General features: G+C 60.3%; 1 protein-coding gene across 4 annotated transcripts in view; it reads left to right on the top strand.

Moving 5' to 3' along the window:
- The first annotated feature begins 4,184 nt into the window (after positions 1 to 4,184).
- NOS3 (nitric oxide synthase 3) overlaps positions 4,185 to 26,392 on the top strand; it is an 82,766-nt gene continuing 60,558 nt past the window's right edge. For 2 of the 4 annotated variants that reach the window (XR_007772825.1, XM_050942449.1), the window contains exons 1-4: positions 4,186 to 4,377; positions 6,594 to 6,696; positions 19,789 to 19,937; positions 26,037 to 26,199. Coding sequence is in view for 3 of the 4 variants with exons in the window: in XM_050942449.1 (XP_050798406.1) it covers positions 4,265 to 4,377; positions 6,594 to 6,696; positions 19,789 to 19,937; positions 26,037 to 26,199 (528 nt within the window). In the remaining variant the exon portion in view is untranslated. Of the gene's footprint in view, positions 4,378 to 6,593; positions 6,697 to 19,788; positions 19,938 to 26,036; positions 26,200 to 26,392 lie in introns of all 4 variants that reach the window. The other 2 variants (XM_050942451.1, XM_050942450.1) reach the window with 2 other exon arrangements.

Raw genomic sequence — 26,392 nt, 5'->3', positions numbered from 1 at the left:
TCCTACCCTTTGTTTCCTATCTTTTGAACAGTTACCAATCCATGAGAGAACCTTCCCTCTTATCCCATGACAGCTTACTTTGCTTAAGAGCCTTTGGTGAGGGACCTTGTCAAAGGCTTTCTGAAAATCTAAGTACACTATATCCACTGGATCTCCTTTGTCCACATGCTTGTTGACCCCATCAAAGAATTCTAGTAGATTGGTGAGGCATGATTTCACTTTACAAAAGCCATGCTGACTCTTCCCCAACAAACCATGTTCATCTCTGTGTCTGACAATTTTATCCTTTCCTATAGTTTCAACCAGTTTGCTGGGTACTGAAGTCAGGCTTACCAGCCTGTAATTGCCTGGATCACCCCTGGAGCCCTTTTTAAAAATTGGCATCACATTAGCTATCCTCCAGTCATCTGGTACAGACGCTGATTTAAATAATAGGTTACAGACTACAGTTAGTAGTCCTGCAATTTCACATTTGAGTTCCTTCAGAACTGTTGTGTGAATCCCATCTGGTCCTGGTGACTTATTGCTGTTTAATTTATCAATTTGTTCCCAAACCTCCTCTATTGACACCTCAGTCTGGGACAGTTCCTTAGATTTGTCACCTAAAAAGAATGGCTTAGGTTTGGGAATTGCCCTCACATCCTCAGCCTTGAAGACCATGCAAAGCTCATCCAGAAGTTATCACCAGAAGTTGTCTCTGTCCTTTGTCATGCAGGATGGTCAGAATGGTCCCTTCTGGCTTTTAAATCTACAAATCTATAATCAGAATAATGCAAATGCCCAGGGAGCCAGAGGGGTGAGGTCAGGAAGCGTTTGACGCTGAGACTGTTCCAAGGCGGGGGCAGCACCCGTGCCAGTGAGGATAAAGCCCAAACTCAGGGAGGAAAGGGTAGATTTGTGATGGGTGATGGATTGTTGGCCGGTACAGCTTGTAAAAGGGAACCTGAAAAAGGTGACTGTGATTTGCTGGAAGTAGCTCAGTGTAGTGCGGAGAACAGCAGTTTACCTGGTAAGGAAGCTGTCCGACTCTCCCAGTATTTGTCTGTAATCAGCCCTGGGTGCTGGGACAAGGGAGAGGAAGGCAGGGAAAGTTTGGATGGGCCTAGGCAGCCTGGTGAGCTGCTGGCTTGGTCTAGTCAGCAGTTTGGGAAGACAAGGACAGTGGAAGATGAGTGTCCCTGTCCCTTACCTGTTTCCTGTGTGGAGAAATGTGACAGTGAAGGGAATGTGCCTATTTCTGTCAGGGGTATTGACTTGCCTATGGAGGGAGCTACCCCGGTCTCCAGGCAGTTGTCTGTGAACAGCCCTGTGTGCTGGGACAAGGGAAATGAGATCCCGAGCTGTGTGTCTGGGGAAGGAGAATGTGTCTGTGACAAAGTGGGGGATTTTCTTGTTTTTCCGTTTTCCAGTGGGTTGCATGCAGAGGGGTGGGACTCAGTGTCCCCGGGTGTTACTGGTTTAACGAGGGGAGGAGAGAGGGAGTTTGTTGGTACAGAGGCCTGGAGAGGGAACTTGGGACCCTGGCCGATGACCTGGAGGACGGAGACCCCAGCAACTGTGACCTCGTGATCGGGTGGCCCAGCTCAGGAGTCACAGCCGGTTCTGGCCAGTGGGAGGACAATGGGCTGTGGAGAGAGGGCCCTGGTAACCTGACCAGCCGGTTCCAGCCCGAGGGGCCAGAGGACAGAAGAGGCCCAGGCAACCCTGTTTACCTGGGGAGAAGACAATGGGGAATGGTCCTGCTTTGAGCAGGGGGTTGGACCAGATACCTCCTGAGGTCCCTTCCAACCCTGATATTCTGTGATTCTAAGACTAGAGCCTGGCAAGGCTCTGTGAAAGGGGCAGCCGGGCAGCAGCCATGTGGCTGGGAACCCCCCACCAGTCTCAGGCCAAGCCAAGGCCCCGCAGCCAGTGGGGGATCCTGAAGCAGCATGGTGGGGGCTGGCTCAGCTGGAGGGGCTGCATCCCTGTCCTCCTCCTGCCACTCACAGCTGGGCACCAGTCCCTACAGCCACCAGGGATTCAAGCCAGTCACCCCAGCCCCAGGTGTGGGCTGTGTGGGGCCTGCAGACACAGGCTGGCACTGCCCCGCACCTGGGATGCTCTGGGCTGGACATGGGTGTGTGTGGGACTTGCAGACACGAGCCAGCACTGCCGGGCACAGGTATGTGGGGTCTGCAGACACGGGCTGACGCTGCCCTGCGCTGGGGCCAGGGGCTCGGGGCTGGACATGGGGGTGGGGTAGGGCCTGCAGACACGGGCCAGCACTGCCCTGCGCTGTGGGGGCTAGGAGCTGGACATGGGGGTGTGGGGCCTGCAGACACGGACCGGCACTGCCAGGGTTCGGGGCTGGACATGGGGGGTCTGGGGCCTGCAGACACAGGCTGGCACTGCCCTGTGCTGAGGGGGTTCGGGGCTGGACACGGGGGGGGAGGGGCCTGCAGACACAGGCTGGCGCTGCTGGGGTTCGGGGCTGGACACGGGGGGTGTGGGGCCTGCAGACACGGGCCGGCACTGCTGGGGTTCGGGGCTGGACACGGGGGGTGTGGGGCCTGCAGACACGAACCGGCGCTGCCAGGGTTCGGGGCTGGACATGGGGGTCTGGGGCCTGCAGACACAGGCCGGCACTGCCCTGCGCTGAGGGGGTTTGGGGCTGGGCACGGGGGTGTGGGGCCTGCAGACACGGGCCGGAACTGCCCTGTGCTGGGGGGTCTCGGGGCTGGACATGGGGGGTGTGGGGCCTGCAGACACAGGCCAGTACTGCCCTGCACTGGGGGGTCTCGGGGCTGGACATGGGGGGTGTGGGGCCTGCAGACACGGGCCGGAACTGCCCTGTGCTGGGGGGGTCTCGGGGCTGGACATGGGGGGTGTGGGGCCTGCAGACACGGGCCAGTACTGCCCTGTGCTGGGGGCGCTTGGGGCTGGACATGGAGGGTGTGGGGCCTGCAGACACGGGCCAGTACTGCCCTGCACTGGGGGGGGCTAGGAGCTGGACACTGGGGGTGTGGGGCCTGCAGACACGGACCGGCACTGCCAGGGTTCGGGGCTGGACATGGGGGGTCTGGGGCCTGCAGACACAGGCTGGCACTGCCCTGTGCTGAGGGGGTTCGGGGCTGGACACGGGGGGGGTGGGGCCTGCAGACACAGGCTGGCGCTGCTGGGGTTCGGGGCTGGACACGGTGGGTGTGGGGCCTGCAGACACGGGCCGGCACTGCTGGGGTTCGGGGCTGGACACGGGGGGTGTGGGGCCTGCAGACACGAACCGGCGCTGCCAGGGTTCGGGGCTGGACATGGGGGTCTGGGGCCTGCAGACACAGGCCGGCACTGCCCTGCGCTGAGGGGGTTTGGGGCTGGGCACGGGGGTGTGGGGCCTGCAGACACGGGCCGGAACTGCCCTGTGCTGGGGGGTCTCGGGGCTGGACATGGGGGGTGTGGGGCCTGCAGACACAGGCCAGTACTGCCCTGCACTGGGGGGTCTCGGGGCTGGACATGGGGGGTGTGGGGCCTGCAGACACGGGCCAGTACTGCCCTGTGCTGGGGGCGCTTGGGGCTGGACATGGAGGGTGTGGGGCCTGCAGACACGGGCCAGTACTGCCCTGCACTGGGGGGGGCTTGGGGCTGGACACTGGGGGTGTGGGGCCTGCAGATACGGGCCGGCACTGCCCTGCACTGGGGGGGCTCGGGGCTGGACACGGGGTGTGTGGCTCAGGGTAGGTCCCTTCCGGGGGCACGTGTGCAGCATTCAGCCAGCTCACGCTGGCTGCGGGGCCCTGGGCTTTCCTGACACCTCAGCCCCAGGGGGACGCCCTGGCTCCGACTCAGCTGCCTACGCCAGCAGGGCTGCAGGAGGGGAGGAAGCCTGGCCCGCGTGTCCCGGCCTCACTGAGCAGTGTAGCCCTGCCCCAGGGACCAGCTAATCTGCCGCACAGATGGGGAATCAGGTGTAGAGCTAGGAGAGAACCCAGGAGTCCTGACTGCTACCCCACCCCCACTCTTACCACTAGACCCCTGCTCCCAGGGCTGGGCTAGAACCCAGGAGTCCTGGCTCCCAGCCCCACACCCTCCTGCTCTAACCACTCACTGCACTGCCCCACAGGGCAGGGCTAGAACCCAGGAGCCCTGGCCCCATGCCCACCCCTCCCCATTGTGTGCTGGCCAGGGGTGTGGGAGTCACTCAAAGGTCCCCGGTTCGTCCCTGCAGAGGAAGTGACTGTTGCCGGTCCCGGCCCGGAGCTCAGTCCACCCAGGGCTCAGTCGTGGCGCGATGGGGAACCTGCAGGGAGTGCTGCACGAGCCCGCCCGCACCTGTGCCCTCAGCCTCTGCTCCCGGCAGCGGGGCTCCGTGCCCGAGGACGGCGCCGGCTGCGCCAAGGCCAGGTAAGGGCCGAGGGGACACCAGGGTGAGCTGCCCTGCCCTGCCCACAGCCCCGTTCTCCCAGGCCCTGGCACTGGGCTGGCACTCGGGTGCTGGGCGCCAGTTCCTGCTCTGCCACATGCTCCCCACGGGACCCTGGGCCAGGGGGTGACAGCCCAGCCCTGCCCCCTGGGCTCCAGGGAGCAGACCCCCGACAGGGGGAAGATGCCCAGACGCTGCGTGACGAACACCAGAAAAGTGTCCCAGAGATGGGTGTGAGAGACAGAACCTCCAGCGACCCCGAGTCCCCCCCCGACAGCACCCTCACTGACCCCCCTGACCCCTGACAGTGCCCCCTGCCCCTCCCCCTACAGCACCCCCACTGAGCCCCTGAACCTCCCCCAACAGCACCCCTACTGAGCCCCTGCCCCTCTCCATACAGCACCCCCACTGACCCCCCACCCCTCCCCTGACAGCACCCCCCACTGACCCCCCACCCCTCCCGACAGCACCCCCCACTGAGCCCCTGCCCCTCCCCCAACAGCAGCCCCACTGAGCGCCCGACCCTCCCCCTACAGCACCCCCACTGACCCCCCCACCCTCCCCTAACAGCACCCCCTACTGAGCCCCTGCCCCTCCCCCGACAGTATCCCCACTGAGCCCCTGCCCCTCCCCCAACAGCACCCCTACTGAGCCCCTGCCCCTCCCCCAACAGCACCCCTACTGAGCCCCTGCCCCTCCCCCGACAGCACCCCCCACTGAGCCCCTGACCCTCCCCTGACAGCACCCCTACTCAGTGCCTGACCCTCCCCCAACAGCATCCCCACTGAGCCCCTGCCCCTCTCCATACAGCACCCCTACTGACCCCCCACCCCTCCCCTGACAGCACCCCCACTGAGCACCTGCCCCTCCCCCAATAGTACCCCCACTGCACCCCCGCTCCTCCCCCAACAGTGCCCCCAATGAGCCCCTGACCCTCCCCCTACTGCACCCCCACCGAGCGCCTGACCCTCCCCTTGCAGCCCAGCACACCCAGCTTAATGCTGCGCTGGGTTTGGGGCTGGCACCGACTGAGGGGAGAGCCCCCGACCTGGCTCCCTGTAGCACAATGCCCCCTAGAGGGAGGGGCGCTGCTGGGGGCAGGAGGGGAGGTGCTGGGGGGCCAGGAGGGGTGTTTCTGGGGGCCAGCAGGGATACTGCTGGTGGGGCAGGAGGGGTGTTACTGGGAGCAAGAGGGGTATTGCTAGGGTGGACCAGACGGGTGTTGCTGGGGGGCAGGAGGGGAGCTGCTGTGGGGACCAGAGGGGCGCTGCTGGGGGGACAGGAGGGGTGTTGCGGGGGAGTGTTGCTGGAGGGCCATGAGGGGCGTTGCTGGGGGGCAGGAGGGGTGTTGCTGGGGAGACAGGAGAGGAGCTGCTGGGTGGCAGGAGGGGTGTTACTGGGGGCAGGAGGGGTGTTGCTAGGGTGGACCAGAGGGGTGTTGCTGGGGCGACAGAAGGGGTGTTGCTGGGGGGCAGGAGGGGAGCTGCTGGGGTGTGTTGCTGGGGGGCAGGAGAGGTGTTTATGGGGGGCCACGAGGGGCGTTGCTGGGGGGGGCAGGAGGGCTGTTGCTGGGGGGACAGGAGGGGAGCTGCTGGGGGGGGCAGGAGGGGTGTTACTGGGGGCAGGAGGGGTGTTGCTGGGGTGGACCGGAGGGGTGTTGCTGGGGGGTGTTGCTGGAGGGCCACGAGGGGCGTTGCTGGGGGGACAGGAGGAATGCTGCTGGGGGGACAGAAGAGGAGCTGCTGGGGGGGCAGGAGGGGAGCTGCTGGGGGGCAGGAGGGGCGTTGCTGGGGACAGGAGGGGAGTTGGTGGGGTGAACCGGAGGGGTGTTGGAGGGTGTTGCTGGGGGGCAGGAGGGGAGCTGCTGGGGGGACTGGAGGGGCGTTGCTGGGGGGACAGGAGGGGAGCTGCTGGGGGGGCAGGAGGGGTGTTACTGGGGGCAGGAGAGGAGTTGGTGGGGTGGACCGGAGGGGTGTTGGAGGGCGTTGCTGGCGGGGCAGGAGGGGAGCAGCTGGGGGGACAGAAGGGGTGTTGCTGGGGGGTGTTGCTGGAGGGCCACGAGGGGCGTTGCTGGGGGGACAGAAGGGGAGCTGCTGGGGGGACTGGAGGGGCGTTGCTGGGGACACGAGGAATGCTGCTGGGGTGAAGCTCTCATACAGGGTCCCCTTGCTGACTGTGCCCACCCCTCTGCACCCAGCTCTGTGCCCGTCCGCCCCATTGAGCCTCCGAGATACTCGCGGATCAAGAACTGGGAAGCAGGTACCATCGCCTACGACACGCTGAGTGCGCAGGCCACGCAGGTGAGGGGGCACCGTGGGGCACGTGGGGTGTGATGCCAGGCCCATGGGAGGGGGCTGCAGGTGGGCTTGAGAAGCTGGGTGCCACGCTGCTGGGGGGAGTCCAAGCCTCTGGCTCCCTGCTCTCGGGGAGCTGCAAACCTCGGGGGCCGGACCAGAGCTCAGCTGGGTGCATCCAGCCAGAGCCCCTGCAGCTCCTGAGATGGGCGACTGGCCTGGAGGCTGCCCCTGTTCTGGGCCCCTCTGGGCCTGGCCCCTCGTTCCCAACCCCATTGTCCTGCTCCAGCTCTTCCACTGGCCCTGGGTGCAGTCGGGAATCGGCTGCCTCATGCGACATTTCCTCACAGGTCCTCTGCCTGCCCTGTCCCGGACTCCCAGGACTCGGCTCTCGGCTCCATACGGTCTCCTGGGGGAACCCCCATCAGGGCGACAGCCCTTCTCGGGGGGGGGCGCTCTCTCTTTGGGGTTACACCCCTCGCCTCCTGGACCTGCACCTCTGAGCCTCCAGCAGCCTGGCTCTGCCATGGGCCCCGGTGCCCCCACCCCCAGAGGGAGCTATACCCGCCCAAACTGCCCACCTCCCCGAGGGAGCGATGCCCCGCCCCAATCTCCCCACCCCCAGAGGGAGCAATACCCCCCTGATCTCCCCACCTCCCCGAGGGAGCGATGCCCCGCCCTGATCTCCCCACCCCCAGAGGGAGCTATACCCCCCCAAACTGCCCACCTCCCCGAGGGAGCGATGCCTCGCCCTGATCTCCCCACCCCCAGAGGGAGCGATGCCCCCCTCAATCTCCCCTTCTCCCCAAGGGAGCAATGCCCCCCCCTGATCTCCCCACCCCCAGAGGGAGCTATACCCCCCCAAACTGCTCACCTCCCCGAGGGAGCGATGCCCCGCCCCGATCTCCCCACCCCCAGAGGGAGCTATACCCCCCTGAACTGCCCACCTCCCCGAGGGAGCGATGCCTCGCCCCGATCTCCCCACCCCCTGAGGGATCGATGCCCCCCCCAATCGCCCCACCTCCCCAAGGGAAACAATGCCCCCCCGATCTCCCCACCCTCAGAGGGAGTGATGCCCCCCCCGATCTCCCCTCCTCCCCAAGGGAGCAATGCCCCCCCCCAATCTCCCCACCCCCAGAGGGAGCTATACCCCCCTGAACTGCCCACCTCCCCGAGGGAGCGATGCCCCGCCCCGATCTCCCCACCCCCAGAGGGGATGAAGCCCCCCCGATCTCCCCACCCCCAGAGGAAGCGATGCCCCCCCCGATCTCCTCACCCCCAGAGGGGTTGAAGCCCCCTGTTCTCTAGCCCGGAGTGACTCTCAGCCAGCGTAACACAGGAGGGTTTATTGAGCGTCTGAACCCAGCACAGGAAACTCTCCAGCCTCAGGCCTGGCCTCCCTCAGCCCAGCACATCTAGGTCTCTCCAGCCTCCAGGTGGGCTCTGCCTGCTCTCTCCTCCCAGCCCAGAGACCCCCGCTTCCAGCTGGGCATCTGATATCACCTGCCCCCAAGCCCCGCCTCTGTCCTTTGTCTTCTGTCCCAGATAAACAGGTCGCCTGGGCCTCCTCTCCTCTCCGCCTCTCCTCCCTAGGCTGGAACTGGCTGGTCAGGTCACCGGGGTCCTCTCCCCACAGCCCATTGAGCTCCCACTGGCCAGAACCGGCTGATTGCCAAGCTGGTCGCTAGGTCCTCCATCTCCCGGCTGTTGTCCGGGGTCCCGACTGCTGGGCGAGGTCACACCTGGCCCGCTCTAACAGCTACCCCCACACCCACCCTCACCCCTTCATTACACACGCAGCAGACAGGGAAACTGAGTTCTGTGTTCATGCAAAACATTAAGAAGATCCCCCACTTCGTCACATCTCTTCCCCCTCCAGTCTGAACTGAGTGGGGTCACTCCAGCCAGTGACCTGGGGAAGTTCAGGGCCCCTTCTCCGGGACAAAGCATTGGCGAGAACGTTTGAACTTTTATCAGCGTGGACCACATCCACCTCATAACCCTGGGGGTCAGACTCCATCCTAGGGCTGGGCATTAGCCCCCGTCAGTTGGTGCAGCCCTGCCCTGCATCTGAACTTGTCCTCGTCTGGGTCTACCCCTCGGTTAGAGCCTCCTTCTGTGCACAGAGCGACCCAGCACTGCTTGGCCCAGGCTTCCTCGACCGGCTCGCCCGTCTCACACAGCCCCGTGGTGGGAGCTGAAGTGGGGCACAGACCTCCAGTGGTGCCCTGCCTGCCATCCCATGAGAGACCTGGGCTTGCTTCTTGCTTTGAGGAATGGGCCAGTCTCTGATCCCCCTCACCTTGGCCAGCTCTGGCTTTAGACAGACGCTTCCTGCCTTGTGTCCCAGCCAGGTACGACACCTTTGCCATCTCCACCTTCCCCTTCCAGTCTCTAAAGTCGTTCAGCATCCTGGTGCCCCAGCCCCTTCTCACCAGGACACAGTTCTCCCTAGCTGGCCTGAAGACACACGTTATTCATGCTCTCCCAGGCACACTCCTCCACACCCCTCAGGAACTGATCCCCCAGGCGCTGGGAGTGGCAGGTGCCCACTTGAGGCTGACAGGCAGGACCAGGAACCACAAAATCCCCATGGGGTGATGGGAGCAGATTCCATCCCAGCATCTGGGTGCCAAGGTACCTGCCTGTAGCCTTTAGTGAGATCCCTGGTATTGAGGTACCTTGTTTAGGATCTTGTCAGGCCGAGGCCTGAGCCAGGCATTGGGCATGGTGATGGCATTGAGCTTTCAAGAGTCCACAGAGTCTGATCGACCTGTCCTTGGGGACCAGCCCCATGGGAGAGGCCCAGGGCTGGGGGGTGGCTGGACCTCCTCTACAGCCAGCATGACTCTGACCTTTCTAGCCAGGGCCTGGGCTGTTTCCCGGTGACTGGGAATGGGGAACACCTGGTGGGTGGGTGATTTTTGTCTCCCCTCCCCTGTGGACAGCTAGATTAGTCAGCCCAGGCTGGCTGGAGGGCAGGGAGGGACGCGGCCCCTCTGCTTCCTGCCTATGGGCAGAGTTAGGGCAGAGGGGGCTTGATTTCAGCAGGAGGCTGGCTCCTGTCTCAGAGAAGAGACCCGCTGGGGACCCCTCCACACTGCCTTCTCCTTCCCGTGCCCACACACAACCAGCACCCACTGCTCCCTGTCAACATGTGACTTCATTGTGTCCACATGGGACACGCGCCTGACTGAGCCACGCCAGGACATGACTCATCTCCTTCCGCTGGTTCATGATTTCACAGGGCCCATCCCAGGCGCCCTTCGCACAGAGCCAAGACCCCTCCCCTGGTCCCCAGTGCCAGAGGAGCCAGCATGCTGTCATGCCAGCCTTTCTGCTTTCCTTGGACCCTGGCTAGGTTCTTCCTGGCCAAGCCCGTGGGCTCAGTGAGCTTTCCCCGGAACGTACTCCACCCCTGAGTCGCCATTCATCTTCCCCTCCCAATCTCACTTCCCTTCCATACACCAACTCGAAAGGGGGGACCCCTGTGAATTTCTGGGGCAGTAAAAAGTTCTGCAGCCCCCTCACTGGATGCACGGCCCCCGTGAAGTTTACAGGGAGGGATATGGTACTTCTGGGGAGCCACTAGTTGCCTACTGATCCTACAAGGTTCAGTTTTCCTGGCACCAGATCCCTTTTCTTACAGGGATCTTTCCCTGCAGTTCTTCCCCAGGATCTTGCAACACTGGGGCCCACAAGGGCCCTCAGCTTCTTCAAGGAGGGACCCTTCTGTTGCTCAGTCTGGAGTTGTCATGGACTCACAGATCGTGCCCACTCATGACCCCGTGCGATCCGTGGTGGGTGCTCCTTTCAGTTCAACAGCCCTTCTCGGGGGTCCACCCTCTCTCGGGGTCTGGCCCCTCCACCTCCTGGAGCCTCACCTCTCTGCGCCTCAGCACGTCTGTCTCTCACCATGGGCCCCTCAGGGAGTCCCCTCACTCTGGAGCCCCCGCGCCTCCTCACCCCCGAAGGGGTTGATGCCCCCTGTTCTCTAGCCCGGAGTGACTCTCAGCCAGCTTAACACAGGAGGTTTATTGAGTGTCTGAACCCAGCACAGGAAACTCTCCGGCCTCAGGCCTGGCCTCCCTCAGCCCAGCACATCCCAGTCCCCCTGCAGCCAGGTGGGCTCTGCCTGCTCCCCCTCTCCAGCCCAGAGCCCCCCTGCTTCCCAGCTGGGCCTCTGATATCCCTGGCCCCAAGCCCCCTCTGTCCATTGTCTTCTCTCCAGGTAACTGGGTCGCCTTGGCCTCCTCTCCTCTCAGCCCCCCTCTGGCCCCTCGGGCTGGAACCAGCTGGTCAGGTCACCGGGGTCCTCTCCCCGCAGCCCATTGTCCTTCCACTGGCCAGAACCAGCTTCGACTCCTGAGCTGGATCTCTGGGTCATCAGGTCACCAGTCACTGGGGTCTCCATCCTCCCGGCCATCGGCCAGGGTCCCAAGTTCCCTCTCCCGATCTCTGTAACAACAAACTCCCTCTCCTCTCACCTTGTTAAGCCAGTAACACCCAGGGACACAGAGTCCCACCCCCTCTGCATGCAAACCGTTGGAAACCCCCCCCCCCCCACTTCTTCACCTCTCTCCCCCCTTTGTGGCTGAATGGAGCAGGGTCACTTAGCCAGTGACCTGGGGAAGTTCAGGGCCCCCGCCCCGTGATAAAGCATCCGCTATAACATTGGCCCTCCTTCTCACATGGACCACCTCCATGTCACACCCCTGGAGGAGCAGGCTCCATCCCTGAGCTATGGGAGATGGGGAAGCCAGACGAGGTGGTCTGGACCGAGCAGTGCCAGAGGGCTCTCTCTATACTGAAAGAGGCTCTAATCCAGGGCCCGGTAAATCTGGCAAACCCAGACTTTGCCAAGCCTTTTGCTGTGGTCACCGACGCCTCAGATGCTGGGCCGACTCCAGACACAGCCTACCAAGCACGTGCTTGGGGCGGCACCTTGGGACGGGGCAGCATTCGGGGTTTGTTTGTTTGTTTTTTGGTTCAGCTGGGCGGTGCTGGGGGGGAGGCGGGACTTGGGAAGTGGGGCTCCGTGCTGGAGGGGCAGGGACAGGCGGCGCGACGCGACGCTCGGGGGGGCGGGGACGGGCAGCGCAGTGCGGCGCTCGGGGGGGCGGAGATGGGCGGCGCAGTGCGGTGCTGGGGGGGGGGACGGGCGGCCCAGTGCGGTGCTTGGGAGGGCGGGGACGGGTGGCCCAGTGCAGTGCTCGGGAGAGCGGGGACTTGGGCAGCGCGATGCGACTCTTGGGGGGCGGGGATGGACAGCACAGTGCGGTGCTCGGGGGTGCGGGGACGGGTGGCGCAGTGCGGTGCTCGGTGGGGCGGGGACGGGCGGCGCAGTGTAGTGCTCGGGGGTGCGGGGACGGGCGGCGCAGTGCGGTTCTCGGGAGGGGGGGATGAGCGGCCCAGTGCAGTGCTTGGGAGGGCGGGGACGGGTGGCCCAGTGCAGTGCTCGGGGGTGCGGGGACGGGCGGCGCAGTGCAACGCTCGGGGGGGGCAGGGACGGGCGGCGTGATGCGATGCTCGGGGGTGCGGGGATGGGTGGTGCAGTGTGGTGCTTGGGAGTGGGGGGACGGGCAGCCCAGTGCGGTGCTTGGGAGGGCGGGGATGGATGGCACAGTGTGGTGCTCGGGGGGGCGGGGACGGGTGGCGCAGTGTGGTGCTCGGGGGGGCGGAGACAGGTGGCACAGTCGGTGCTCGGGAGGGCGGGGACGGACAGCACAGTGTGGTGCTCGGGGGGGCGGGGACGGACAGCACAGTGTGGTGCTCGGGAGGGCGGGGACGGGCGGCGCAGTGCGACGCTCGGGGGGGGCAGGGACGGGCAGCGTGATGCGGTGCTCGGGAGGGCGGGGACGGGCGGCGCAGTGCGACGCTCGGGGGGCGGGGACGGGCGGCGTGATGCAATGCTCGGGGGGGCGGGGACGGGCGGCGTGATGAGACGCTCGGGAGGGCGGGGACGGGTGGCACAGTCGGTGCTCGGGAGAGCGGGGACTTGGGCAGCGCGATGCGACTCTCAGGGGGCGGGGACGGGCGGCGCAGTGCGGTTCTCGGGAGGGGCAGGGACAGGCGGCGCAGTGCGACGCTCGGGGGGGGCAGAGACGGGCGGCGTGATGCGATGCTCGGGGGTGCGGGGACGGGCGGCGTAGTGCGGTTCTCGGGAGGGCGGGGAAGGACGGCGCAGTGCGGTGCTCGGGGGTGCGGGGACGGGTGGTGCAGTGCGGTGCTTGGGAGGGGGGGACGGGCAGCCCAGTGCGGTGCTTGGGAGGGCGGGGATGGACGGCACAGTGTGGTGCTCGGGGGGGCGGGGACGGACGGCACAGTGTGGTGCTCGGGGGGGCGGGGACGGACGGCACAGTGTGGTGCTCGGTGGGGCGGGGACGGGTGGCACAGTCGGTGCTCGGGAGGGCGGGGACAGGCGGCGCAGTGCGACGCTCGGGGGGGCAGGGACGGGCAGCGTGATGCGATGCTCGGGAGGGCGGGGGCGGGCGGCGCAGTGCGGATCTCGGGAGGGCGGGGGACGGACGGCGCAGTGCGGTGCTTGGGGGTGCGGGGACGGGTGGTGCAGTGCGGTGCTTGGGAGTGCGGGGACGGGCGGCGCAGTGCGACGCTCAGGAGGGCGGGGACGGGTGGCACAGTCGGTGCTTGGGAGGGCGGGGACAGGTGGCCCAGTGCAGTGCTCGGGAGAGCGGGGACTTGGGCACCGCGATGCGACTCTCGGGGGGTGGGGATGGACGACACAGTGCGGTGCTCGGGGGTGCGGGGACGGGCGGCGCAGTGCGATGCTCGGGGGGGCAGGGACAGGCGGCGTGATGCAATGCTCGGGGGGGTGGGGACAGGCGGTGCAGTGTGGTTCTTGGGAGGGGCAGGGACGGGCGGTGCAGTGCGGTTCTTGGGAGGGGCAGGGACTGGCGGTGCAGTGCGGCGCTCGGGGGGACGGGTACTTGGGCAGCGCAACGTGTACGCTCGAGAGGATGGGGGACTTGGGCGGTGCAACGCTCGGGGGGCAGGGCGGCACTCTTTGTTTTCACTTGGGGCGCCAAAAATGTTAGAGTCGGCCCTGCTCAGATGCAGGGCCGGGCACGGTGCTGATGCAAGCCGATGCTGAGGAGGGGAGACACCCCAGTGGGTACCTGAGCAAGAACCTGCTGCCCTGGGAGCAGAACTCTGCGGCCTCAGAGAAGAAATGCCCGGCCATGGTGCCAGCCCTTAGAACGCTGCAGCTGGATCTATTTGGGCGGCGCTTTACCGTGTGTACTGACCACTCTCCTCTGACGTGGCGGCATGCGCAAGGGGCTGATGCCGAGCTGCTGGGGACAGAGACACCTGTTCAGAGGGTGGCAAGGTCAAGCTGGGGGCTCTTAACCCAGAGAGCCCAAATTGCAGCCCTCCAAACTGGAGCGCTGGGAGAAGACCCAATCCCAGTTTGAACCCCAGGGGTATTGGGGTGGCAAAAGGGCCCGGCCTGCATAAACCTTCCCACACACAGCCTGCAAGTGCCGTCAAGCACGACAGACCCATGGGAGGGTGTGAAACTGGAAGGGCCTGGTGTAACGCCCACCAAGGAATGGGAGAGATGATGGGGCATCCGTGGGAGCATTGGTGGGTTCAAACTTCCCAAGGTCACTGGCTGGAGTGACCTCGCTCAGTTCGATCTCGAAGGGGGGAGAGATGTGACTAACTGGGACTCTTCTTAATGTTTTCTCTGAATACTGGGAGGGGGGCTCAGTTCCTGGCTGACCCTCTGTCTCCTGGCAATTAACGGCCAGGCCCTTCCCCCCTGCAAGGGGATGCTAAAGGTGGGGGAGAACAAAGAGGTCAGGTGCCCTCCTGGCGGGAAAGGAACGGAAACCCCCTCCAGCCCCTCCTTTCTGGCCTTTGTCTCTTTCCCAGGACAGGAGGTCACCTGATCTTTGTTCACCTTTAGCATCCCCTTGCCGGGGCGGAAGGGCCCCGGCCATTTGTTGCCAGGATGCAAAGTGTCAGCAATTTATGCACACTGGAGACTTAAGAAATGCATAGGGGAAACTGAGGCACCCACACAGTATTCAGAGGAAACATTAAGAAGAGTCCCAGTTAGTCACATCTCTCCCCCCTTCGAGATCGAACTGAGCGAGGTCACTCCAGCCAGTGACCTTGGGAAGTTTGAACCCACCAATGCTCCCACGGATGCCCCATCATCTCTCCCATTCCTTGGTGGGCGTTACACCAGGCCCTTCCAGTTTCACACCCTCCCATGGGTCTGTTGTGCTTGATGGCGCTTGCAGGCTGCGTATGAGAAGGTTTATGCAGGCCGGGCCCTTTTGCCACCCCAATACCCCTGGGGTTGAAACTGGGATTGGGTCTTCTCCCAGCGCTCCAGTTTGGAGGGCTGCAATTTGGGCTCTCTGGGTTAAGAGCCCCCAGTTTGACCTTGGCCACCCTCTGAACAGGTGTCTCTGTCCCCAGCAGCTCGGCATCAGCCCCTTGCGCATGCCGCCACGTCAGAGGAGAGTGGTCAGTATACACAGTAAAGTGCTGCCCAAATAGATCCAGCTGCAGCTTTCTAAGGGCTGGCACCATGGCCGGGCATTTCTTCTCTGAGGCTGCAGAGTTCTGCTCCCAGGGCAGCAGTTTCTTGCTCAGGTACCCGCTGGGGTGTCTCCCCCCCTCAGCATCGGCTTGCATCAGCACCGTGCCCAGCCCTGCGTCTGAGGCGTCGGTGACCACAGCAAAAGGCTCAGCAAAGTCTGGGTTTGCCAGATTTACTGAGCCCTGGATTAGAGCCTCCTTCAGTATAGAGAGAGCCCTCTGGCACTGCTCGGTCCAGACCACCTCCTCTGGCTTCCTTCTCTCACATAGCTCAGGGATGGGGCAACTAGGGGGCTAACCTGGGGTACAAACCTCCGGTAGCACCCCGCCATCCTGAAAAAGGCCTGGGCTTGTTTCTTGGTCTGGGGAATGGGCCAATCTCTGATCATCTCCACCTTGCACTTTTCGGCTTTTACCATCAGTCCCACCTCCTTGAGGCAGCCCAGCCCCCTCTTCACCTGGGACACCTGTTCCTCCCAGGTCTGGCTAAAGATGCACATGTTATCAGTTTTCAGAGTAGCAGCCATGTTAGTCTGTATCCGCAAAAAGAACAGGAGTACTTGTGGCACCTTAGAGACTAACAAATTTATTTCAGCATGAGCTTTTGTGAGCTACAGCTCACGTCTTCGGATGCACAGAATGGAACACACAGACAGGAGATATTTATACATACAGAGAACATGAAAAGGTGGAAGTACCCATACCAACAGGAAGAGTCTAATCAATTGAGATGAGCTATCATCAGCAGGGGAAAAAAGACTCTTGAAGTGATAATTAAGATGACCCATAGAAGGTGTGAGGAGAACTTAACATAGAGAAATAGATTCAATTAGTGTCATGACCCAGTTATCAGTTATCTGACACTGTTATCAGTGTCTGCCAGGGCCAAGTTCTCCATCCCCCCAGCTTGTCTAGAATCTCCCCAGGCCTAGGCATGGGGTGGCACTGGACACTGTGATGGCTTTAAGCTTCTGATAGTCCCCACTAAACCAGACATCCTGTCTCCCTTGGGGACCAGCCCCACGGGTGAGGCCCATGGACTGTAAAACAGCTGGATCCCATCTAAAGCCAGCAGGTCCTTCACCTCTCTCTCCAGGTTCTGGGCTGCTTTCCTAGTGACTCTGAACGGGGAACACCTGATGGGGAGATTGGCTTTCACCTCAGGGAAGAGTTCACCCAAGGGGTCTTCCCCCTGCTCCTCTCAATTCTCCTCTTCCAGGTCCAGGGGTCCCCTCACTCTCCTCCCATCCAGCAGCTCGAACGGGAAGAACCCTGTGGATTCCTGGGGCACCACCAGCTACCTCCCGATTCCTCCCAGTTCTACTTTGCCTTCGGGAGCCGATTCCCGGGACAGGAATCCCTTCTCCCGCAGGGCTCTGTCCCTGCAGCCTTCCCCAAGGGGGTTTGCAGCGCTGTAGCCAGCAAGTTCCCGCAGCTTCTCCAAGGAGGGATCCCTCTGCAGCTTGGTCTGGGGTTCAGCGGCTGGGGCAGGGAGTGGGACCTGCTCCCTCTCGCTGGCTGGGCCTGGGGTCACAGCCCCCCTGAGCCCTGTCCCTGGTAGCTCCCTCCCTGCTGTGTAATCACTTCCCAGCAGCACGTCTGGACCAGGCAAACCTGGTTGGCAGCCGACCTGCCCTGCCTGGGTGTCCCCCCACTCAGCTGGGGTCTCAGCTCCCCCCATGCTCAGCGCTGACCTTGCTGTCCCAGTGGGGGCAGGCAGCGAGCTCTCTGCTCTGATCCCAGCATCAGAGCCAGTGTGAGCCCCCTCTCCGGTGTGCAGGGGGGCGGGGAGCATCTCTCCCTCCCACTCAGCCCCAGGGGGCTGGTTACAGGTAGGCAGGTATCCTGAGCCCAGCAGCCCCTGCCCCCGCCAGCCAGGTCATTTGCATTTTCACTGACCATTTTCATCCTAGCCAATTGATTCCCTGGATTCAAATTCAAATCCTCGGCCGTTACAGGAGCAGGGCCTGGATCCTGTCCCAAGGAGACACAGTCACCCCACAACAGGGCCTCCCAGCCGATATCCTGGAGAACCCCAACTACCAGCCAGCCTGACCCCTCCTGGGTCTGCACAGGGATCCGGGACATAGGCAGGGCGAGGGGTTTCACCCCGGGGACCTTCACCCAGGTCCCACAGCCCCTCAGCATCTGCAGCTGCAACACCACAGTTCTCTCCGTCCCAGGGTCTCGCCACCCCAGGCGTGTCTCCCCACTGACCACCACCTTCTACTCCCACTGGGGTTCAAGAGGCCTGAGCCCAGGAGACTCCACGCAGACATATAGGCCGGGGCCAGGAGTGGGAAGCTGTCCACCACCCCACCCATCTGGCTGACAGAGGCTATGGCCTTGGGACCCAGCAAGGAAGCTAAATACCGGGGCTTTTCCGCAGGGTTCCCCTGGCTCAAATCACCCGCCTGCTCGAAGGCAGTACAGTGGGTACCCACATCCCTCCCTCCTTAACCAGGTGCAGCAATTTAGTGTTGAGGTTCCCTGCGGAACTGGCAGCCTGGGGTCTATCCCCACTCACCCCTGGGCAGCCCCTTATGCCTCTCCGCTCCACCATCGCCAGTCCACGCTGCTGCTGCTTCTCCTGCAGCTTTTCCTCAGCCTCTTGCTGTCTCTTATGGTCCTCTCGCCTTCTCGGACTCAGCTCCAATCCCATCCGTCTCGGATTCCCTGATGGGGAACCCAATCGTGAAGACCCTCGTCTGGTTGGGGACCAGATTCTCAGGGATGCCTGGCTGCTGCTCCAGCTGCTCCCAGATCCTCTTGTAGCCCCATCTGGGCCAGGAATCTGCTCCTCAGAGCGGTCCTCCTCCTCCAACTGCACGATTAACTGTGCCTTGATGAACGTCCCCATGCGTATCCCTCTCTTTGTGCACAGGATCACAATGTCCTTCTTAAGGGGATGGTGATAGGCCATCACTTCACCATTCCTAAGTGGCTCTGGACTCACAGGCCTGTGTGCTCTTGGCGCCCCCATGGTTTCCAGGAAGAACCCCTGGTGTGCCAGCCCTTCTCGTGATCACCACCTCTTTGCCAGGGTCGAGCTGCAGACTCCTCTGCCCCTGGGACTGTTCCAGCAATCCCCAGGGGAACCCTGCTACTGCAAAAATCCTTCTCTCTCCCAGGGTCGAGCGGCAAGCTCCTCCGCCCCTGAAACTGCTCACTGCAGTACTCCAGGGGACCCCATTACTCCAACAGTCCTTCTCGCTGGTCACACACTCCCAGAGGTTAACTGCCCCCTGAAACCGTCCCTCTCTGAGCCTTCAGCACGCCTGGTCCTCATTATCCCTCCTTTGTTTTAATGCTCCCCAGTCACTTACTGCAAGCAGCGCCATTCACGGGGTGCAGTACATCCCACGGCTGCCACCAGTTGTCACGGAGTCCCCAGGCGATGCTGTGGAACTTCTCCCCACAAAGCCAGGCAGGACTTTGGGGAGCTTCCTCTCCCTTGGAGCAGACTTGTTCAGGGCAAGAAGCTCACACGTCTTCACCTCCTGGGTCTCTCCTTGGAGCATTCAGCATCCGGTAGTTAAACACTGGAATAAACTGCCTAGGGAGGTTGTGGAATCTCCATCTCTGGAGACATTTAAGAATAGGTTAGATAAATGTCTGTCAGGGATGGTCTAGACAGTATTTGGTCCTGCCATGAGGGCAGGGGACTGGACTCGATGACCTCTCGAGGTCCCTTCCAGCCCTAGAGTCTATGAATCTATGAATCCTCTGCCCCTCTGTGCGCTTCCCACAGTGAGCCTGCCCCAGTGGGGTCTTGGAGAAGCCACAGGGTCCTGCACCCCCCCTTTGCAGTCGGACGTGACTCTCAGCCAGCCAGTAAAACAGAGGTTTATTCAATGACAGGAACAGGGTCTAAAACAGAGCTTGTAGATACAGCGAACCGGACCCCTCGGCCGGGTCCATTCTGGGGGGCAGTGAGCCAGACCCCCACGTCTGCACTTCACTCCTTGTCTCCAGCCAGCTCCAGACTGAAACCCCCCCCCCCGCAGCCCTTCCTCTCTGCTCAGCCCCTTTCCTGGGCCAGGAGGTCACCTGACCTCTTTGTTCTCCCCCACCTTTAGCATCCCCTTGCCGGGGGAAGGACCTGGCCATTAGTTGCCAGGAGACAGAGGGTCAGCCAGGAACTGAGCCCCCCCCCAGTATTCAGAGGGAACATTAAGACCAGCCCCGCTTCGTCAGACCTCCCTTTTACTGAGCCTGTTGCGTGGCTGCTCCTGTGCAGCGTATCTAGGCAGGCCTGGAGGACCCACCTCACTGCTTCTTTCCCGGGTGGGGGGATGGCGAGGCAAGTCTTTCCACCCAGAGAGTAGCCCTGCCTCGTGGCCATGAAGGTATTGGAGAAGTTCCCCACGCCTCACAGGCTGTGGGATCCCAGGGCTGGGCTAGCAGCAGGCTGTGGCTCAGGGCACTGGTGGGGGAGGGCGGCCCTGAAGCACCGGAGCTGGGGTCCATGCTGGGTCTGACCCCAACAGCCCCCAGCCTCAGCTCTGTCTCTCTGTGCTCCAGGAGCTGCCCTGCACTGGGAAGCGGTGTCTGGGCTCCCTCATGTTCCCCAAGCAGATGGTTTGCCAGGCAGATGAGGGGCCCCCAGCCAAGGAGGAGCTGCTGCCTCTGGCCCGGGACTTCATCCACCAGTACTACAGCTCCATCAAGCGGTGAGTCCCCCCCCCCCACCCCCCCACAGGGACTGCCAGACCGCGCGGGGGAGGCTTTTCATAAACGACCAGCAAACCCCTCCAAAGCCCAGGACTCGGGGGCGGAATTCAGCTGCCCAGACGCCTGCTGGGGAGATAACGCGGCGGGGCCAGCGCTGGGGGGCGTTCCTGCTGCAGGGGGTGGAGAAGGTGCCTGAGGGGAGGCTGCTCTGCTTGGGATGGGACAATAGGGAGGAGCTGGTTGGGAATTTGAAATCAGAAGAAGGATCCTGCAGGGTCAGTTCTGGGTCCGGTTCTGTTCAATATCCTCATCACTGACTTAGATCATGGCATAGAGAGTCCACTTATAAAGATTACGGCCAATACCAACTGGGAGGGGTTGCAAGTTGTCACGGACTCCCAGGACTCGGGCTCTCTCAGCTCCATGTGGTCGGTGGGGGGTGCCCCCTTCAGTGCGACAGCCCTTCTCGGGAGGCTGCTCTCTCTTGGGGTCAGGCCCCTCCACCTCCTGGAGCCACACCTCTCTGAGCCTTAGCCCATTTGTCTCTGCCGGGGGGCCCCCTCAGGGAGTCCCCTCCCTCTGGACCCCCAGGGCCTCTGCTCCCAGGGGGGAGGCATTGCTCTCTAATCTCTAGCCCAGAGCGATTCTCAGCCAGTGTAAAGCAGGAGGGTTTATTGAGCATCTGAACCCAGTATGGTAAACTCTCCAGCCTCAGGCCTGGCCTCCCTCAGCACAGCACAGCTAGGTCTGTCCCACATCCAAGGGGGCTCTGCCTGCTCTCTCCCTCCAGCCCAGAACCCCCCTGTAACGATGCTGCCTCTGGCGGGACAGTTCTGAGACTATCACTTCAGGACAAATCGCTTAGAGTAGGGCAGTTACAGCCCCAGGGCGGGGGTCCTTCATTACTAAGGCACCAAACCAGCCAGACAAAGAGGACTTTGGTCTCACCCCACTGGCTAACCACAAGTCACACAAGCAATTTCCTTAGACACTCCAGTCTCCCAGTATCACCACCAGTGCCACCCGTCCTGGGGATGAATGGTTATGAAAACCAACACCCCAGTGAAAGAAAAAGGTTCTCTCAATCCCAAAGGACCAAGCCCCAGACCCAGGTCAATATACACATCAGATCTTACCCACAAATCACGCTGTTGCCAATCCTTTAGAATCTAAAATCTAAAGGTTTATTCATAAAGGGAAAAAGATAGAGAGAAGAGCTAGAATTGGTTACATGGAATCAATTACATACAGTGATGGCAAAGTTCTTAGTTCAGGCTTGTAGCAGTGATGGAGTAAACTGCAGGTTCGAATCAAGTCTCTGGAGAACATCCCCCGCTGGGATGGGTCATTCAGTCCTTTGTGTAGAGCTTCTGTTTGTAGCAAAGACCCTCCAGAGGCAAGAAGCAGGATTGAGTTCAAGATGGAGGAGATGCTGCAGCTTTTTATAGTCTCTTGCCATGTGACCTGTGCTTCCTTTGTTCCAAACACAAACCACCCAGCACATGGCCTGGAAAAACTTCAGAGTTCTGTCCATAGGCAGGTCCTTGCTAGGCTGAGTCACAAGGTGTATCTGCTTCTCTCAGTGGGTCAGTTGTGTTGCTGATGGTCCTTAATGGGCCATCAAGCAGGCTAGGCAGTGCTGATGCCAAATTGTCTGGGGTGTCATCCAGAAGCAGAGCACAAGTTTGAAATACAGACAGGATAGAGCCAATACTTATAACTGTAAATACAAAACTGATACATGCACCCAGACAGCATAACCATAACCAGCAAACCATAACCTTGTCTGAGACACCTTATTAGACCCCCTTTATACAAGATTTGGTGCCACTGCAGGACCTTGGTTGCAACAGGGATCTATATGGTCCCAGTTCATGTCAGTAACGTCACACAACCCCTTCCAGCTGGGCATCCAATATCACTGTCCCCCAAGTCCCACCTCTATCCTTTGTCTTCTGTTCCAGGTAAACAGGTCGCCTGGGCCTCCTCTCTCAGCTGTCCTTTGTTCCCCTCTGGCCAGAACCGGCTGTGACTCCCGAGCTGTGCCTCCCGGGTACCAGCTCCCCAGTTGCTAGAGTGTCCATTCTTCAGGCCATTGGCTGGCCCTCTGAAACAACAAACTCCCTCTCCCACCACTTCATTTAACCAGTAACACACAGGGAAACTGAGTCCCACCTCCTCTGCATGCAAACCATTGAAAACAACAAGAAACTCCCCTGCTTCATCATACAAGTGCTTTGGAGGATAGGATTAAAATTCAAAATGATCTGGACAAACTGGAGAAATGGTCTGGGGTAAATAGGATGAAATTCAATAAGGACAAATGCAAAGCGCTCCCCTTAGGAAGGGACAATCGGTTGCACACGCACTAAATGGGAAATGGCTGCCTAGGAAGGAGGCCTGCAGAAAGGGATCTGGGGGTCAGAGTGGATCACAAGCTAAATATGAGCTGTATTAGCAGGCGTGTTGTTGTGACAGTCACAGGCCCGATGCTCTGGAACTGCTCTGAATGGAGCCAGCCAGGAGTCTGGGTAGCATGACTCCTTTCAGGGTCACCTGGTCGCATCCCCCCCCTGGTTCTCAGTTAACGAGGAGCATCTGCCATCCCTTACGTGCAGGCAGCTGGAGCCTCCTCATGTGGCCCCGAGAGTCTCAGCAAAGTCACACACCCTTATCCCCACCACCCAGGCATTGGTGCAATACACAGGGAAACTGAGGCACACACAGTATCCATGCAAAACAGTTAGACTCACATGCAGCATAACCAGGGAAAACTCACTTTGTTACAGTTATAAGCAGGACATGAGAAGTGATTCTTCCACTCTACCCTGCTCTGATTAGGCCTCAAATGGAGTATTGTGTCCAGTTCTGGGCACCTCATTTCAAGAAAGATGTGGACAAATTGGAGAAAGTCCAGAGAAGACCAACAAAAATGATTTAAGGTCTAGAAAACATGAGCTATGAGGGAAGATTGAAAAAATTGGGTCTGTTTAGTTTGGAGAAGAGAAGAGTGAGAGGGGACATGATAGCAGTTTTCAAGTACATAAAAGGTTGTTACAAGGAGGAGGGAGAAAAATTGTTCTCTTTAACCTCTGAGGACAGGACAAGAAGCAATGGGCTTAAATTGCAGGTTTAGGTTGGACAGTAGGGAGGTTTAGGGTTGGGCAGTAGGAAAAACCTCCTAGCTGTCAGGGTGGTTAAGCACTGGAATAAATTGGCCAGGGAGGTTGTGGAGTCTCCGTCACTGGAGGTTTTTAAGAGCAGGTTGGACAAAGGAGGTCTAGATCAGTGGTTCTCAGCGCGCGTCCCATGGGCCACATGTGGCCCAATCAGCATACAGCTGTGGCCCAGCTGTGTGCCAAAGGCTGCAGGGCCCGCATGGCTGGGTTCCAGGCTGCCAGGCTGCCCCGCCGGCATGGTGGGGCCTGGGGCTGCTGGGCGGCTACAGTAGCTAAATTGCAGTGGAGTCTCTCTTTACTGGGGTTGATGGCCTGTAGACCAACAGATATTTTGCTGATCTATCTTCCAAATCAGCTATAAAATGGGCATCGGCTAATGCTTGTTCAGTCCATGGGCTCTGCCCAAAGGTTTGGAAAATTTTCTCAAAAGGAGCAGTGTCCTGTGTCCATGGTGCTTTTTTCTGCTCTTTTTGAGCTTTGTTTTTAGGGGATTATTTTTGCCTGAATAGATTTTTTTATAAATTTTGTTTACTTTATAATTTTTCTTGCCCACATTTGTGCTGGGACTTACACAACACGAACAGTCTGTACCCACTAAAACTCTGCCTGACAGAGCAGGAGGAGGGGACACTAAGCCCCTACCTTTTGGGCTCAATCCTGCTGTGACCGAGGGTATATTCACCTGTGCAATTTTTCCCTGACAGACGGGTAGGAGCGAGGACTCTAATCCTCCCTCTTATGGCCCAGCACCTCTATGACTGGGGCTGTGTAGAGCTGACAGTTTGATTATCTCTTATTTGTATGATTTTCCCCAACAGATGGGTCAGAGCAAGGACTCTAATCCTCTCTCTATTGCCCGGTATTTCTACAACCAGGGGTGTTCACACCTGTATGATTGGTCACTTGATACGGATGGGATACCTGGCAGCAATATTTCTCAGTGTGTTCAACAGACACAGTGCACGTCTTCCCCCCCTCGCAATTCTCCACCAAAAATGTTCTGCTTATAAGAGGCACATGGGATCCTTTTCAGGGGAGAAGGCAATACGCCGCGTTTATTGAAGATACAACAATTAGCATATGCATTCAATCACAACACACACACACACACACACACACACACACACACACACACACACACACACACACACACACACACACACACACACACACTGTCCCGCCAGTCGATGTTACAGTTACCAGTCCAGAGTCTGGATCAATCTACTGGCCAGCTCGGTTGATCACGGGTAGGGAGGAGCTGGGTTCTGACGGTCGCGACACGATGCTCCGGGGAAGTCTTGGCAGGACGAACCCAACGTTCCATGGCAAGGCCCTCGTTTAGACAGTGATCTTCCTTCATTGGGACCAGTGAGTTTTGCACCGTCCTGCTGTAATTAATTGTTGTTTGACGAGTGCTTGGTTTTTAGGGAGCTACCCCAGCCTGGTTTACAGATATCTTGTCCCCACCACTAGGTGCTTGTTTTATTTTTAGCGTTGTTAATTTGCCATTTTTTGACAGTTCAGTAGGGGCGGGTTGTAATTTGCTGGCGCTCTTGCATCTGGGTTTGGTTTTTTCCCAGAACATCTGGCTCGGCGATGGCCTTTCCTTTTATATTTTACAGCCACATTCCTCATTCACACACAACACAGAACTGATTTCCACAGAGCATTTTGAACAGGAACATCAAGTTGCAACGCACAAGAACACAATCACAACATCCTTTTACTGATTTTCACACGCTAAACCTACAACAAGTGGTGATCTTAAAACGTCTGTTACTGCCTTGAAATCAGCCCAGACACAGATTCCGGCTGAGACGGCCCATTAGGCCATTCCTTCTGCTAGTTAGAAAGGGTGGCTGGCAGGGTATGGTTAAATCACAGACCAATACATTTCAGACATGCTACATTATTATGTTTTATTTTAAATTATATTAAATTCATACATAAAATCCTCCTACTACAGTGGGTTCTGTAGCTGCCAGGCCTGCCCTGCCCCACATGGCGGGGTCCAGAGCTCCTGGGCTGCCCTGCTCTTCCCAGCCCTGCAGTGGGGTCCATTCTTGGCCCCACTCTGTGGAGGGGTCTCTGGGCGGGGCAGGCTGGGCATAGGAGTGGGGGAGGCACAGTGCTTCTCAGCCTGTGGCCCAGGTAACACATTGTGGCCCACAGTGATAAGTAGGCTGAGAACCCCTGGTCTAGATAATACATGGTCCTGCCTCAGTGCAGGGCCTGGACTAGCTAACCTACGCTTCTCTGGTGCGCCCACACCTTGAATACTGTGTCCAGCTCTGGACGCCTGGCCTCGAGTGGAATTGGAAAAGGGTCAGAGAAGGGCAGCAAAGAGGACCGGGGGATGGAGCAGCTGCCACATGACGAGACACTAAAAAGATTAGTGTTGTTCCGCTTGGACAAGAGACGAGTGAGGGGATGTGATCGAGTGACTAAGGCCGTGTTATTTACCCCTCACATAACACAAAATCCAGGGGCCATCGGACAAAATTAACAGGCAGCAGGTTTAAAATAAAGCCAAGGAAGGACTTTGTCACCCAATGCCAGGGCTGCCGGGACAATCTGTGTAGTCGGGGTGCCGAGAGCCACTGAACCGAACTGTAACCCTAAATTCATGGAAACCACTTCAAGACAGGGGGGTGCAGCAGCCTCCCCCAGTCCCAGCACCTCTGCCCAACACACAACCAGTGGAACTCACTGCCAGGGGATGTTGTGAAGGCCAAGACTATAACTGAGTTCAACAAAAGAATTAGATCAGTTCCTGGAGGGTAGGACCATCGATGGCTATTAGCCAGGATGGGCAGGGACACAACCCCATGCTCCGGGTGTCCCTAACCCTCTGCCTGCCAGGAGTGGGGAGTGGGTGACGGGACGGATCACCCCACATTGTCTGTTCTCTCCCCATAGGGCTGACTCCAGGGTCCACATGCAGCGGGTGCAGGAGGTGGAGCAGGAGATCAAGGCCACGGGCACCTACCAGCTGCTGGAGCCTGAGCTGATCTTTGGGGCCAAGCAGGCCTGGCGCAACGCCGCCCGCTGCCTGGGCCGCATCCAGTGGAACAAGCTGCAGGTGGGCAGGGGGTTCCACTGGTGCCAGCTGGGTTAGTACAGGGCAGTGCCAAGGACAGGAGCCCCAGAGCTCCCCCTCCCCCCAGACAGGACCTCCCCAGGGTTCCTGCTGCCCCCAGGACAGGCTCCCCCCAGGACTCCCCTCCCACCCCAGCAGGGCCCCCTGGGGTTCTCGCTCCAGGATCAGGGCAGAA

The sequence above is a fragment of the Gopherus flavomarginatus genome, chromosome 2 (genome assembly GCF_025201925.1).
Source record: "Gopherus flavomarginatus isolate rGopFla2 chromosome 2, rGopFla2.mat.asm, whole genome shotgun sequence".
Classification (NCBI taxonomy): domain Eukaryota; kingdom Metazoa; phylum Chordata; order Testudines; family Testudinidae; genus Gopherus; species Gopherus flavomarginatus.
This window is presented reverse-complemented; position numbering and strand designations above follow the sequence as displayed.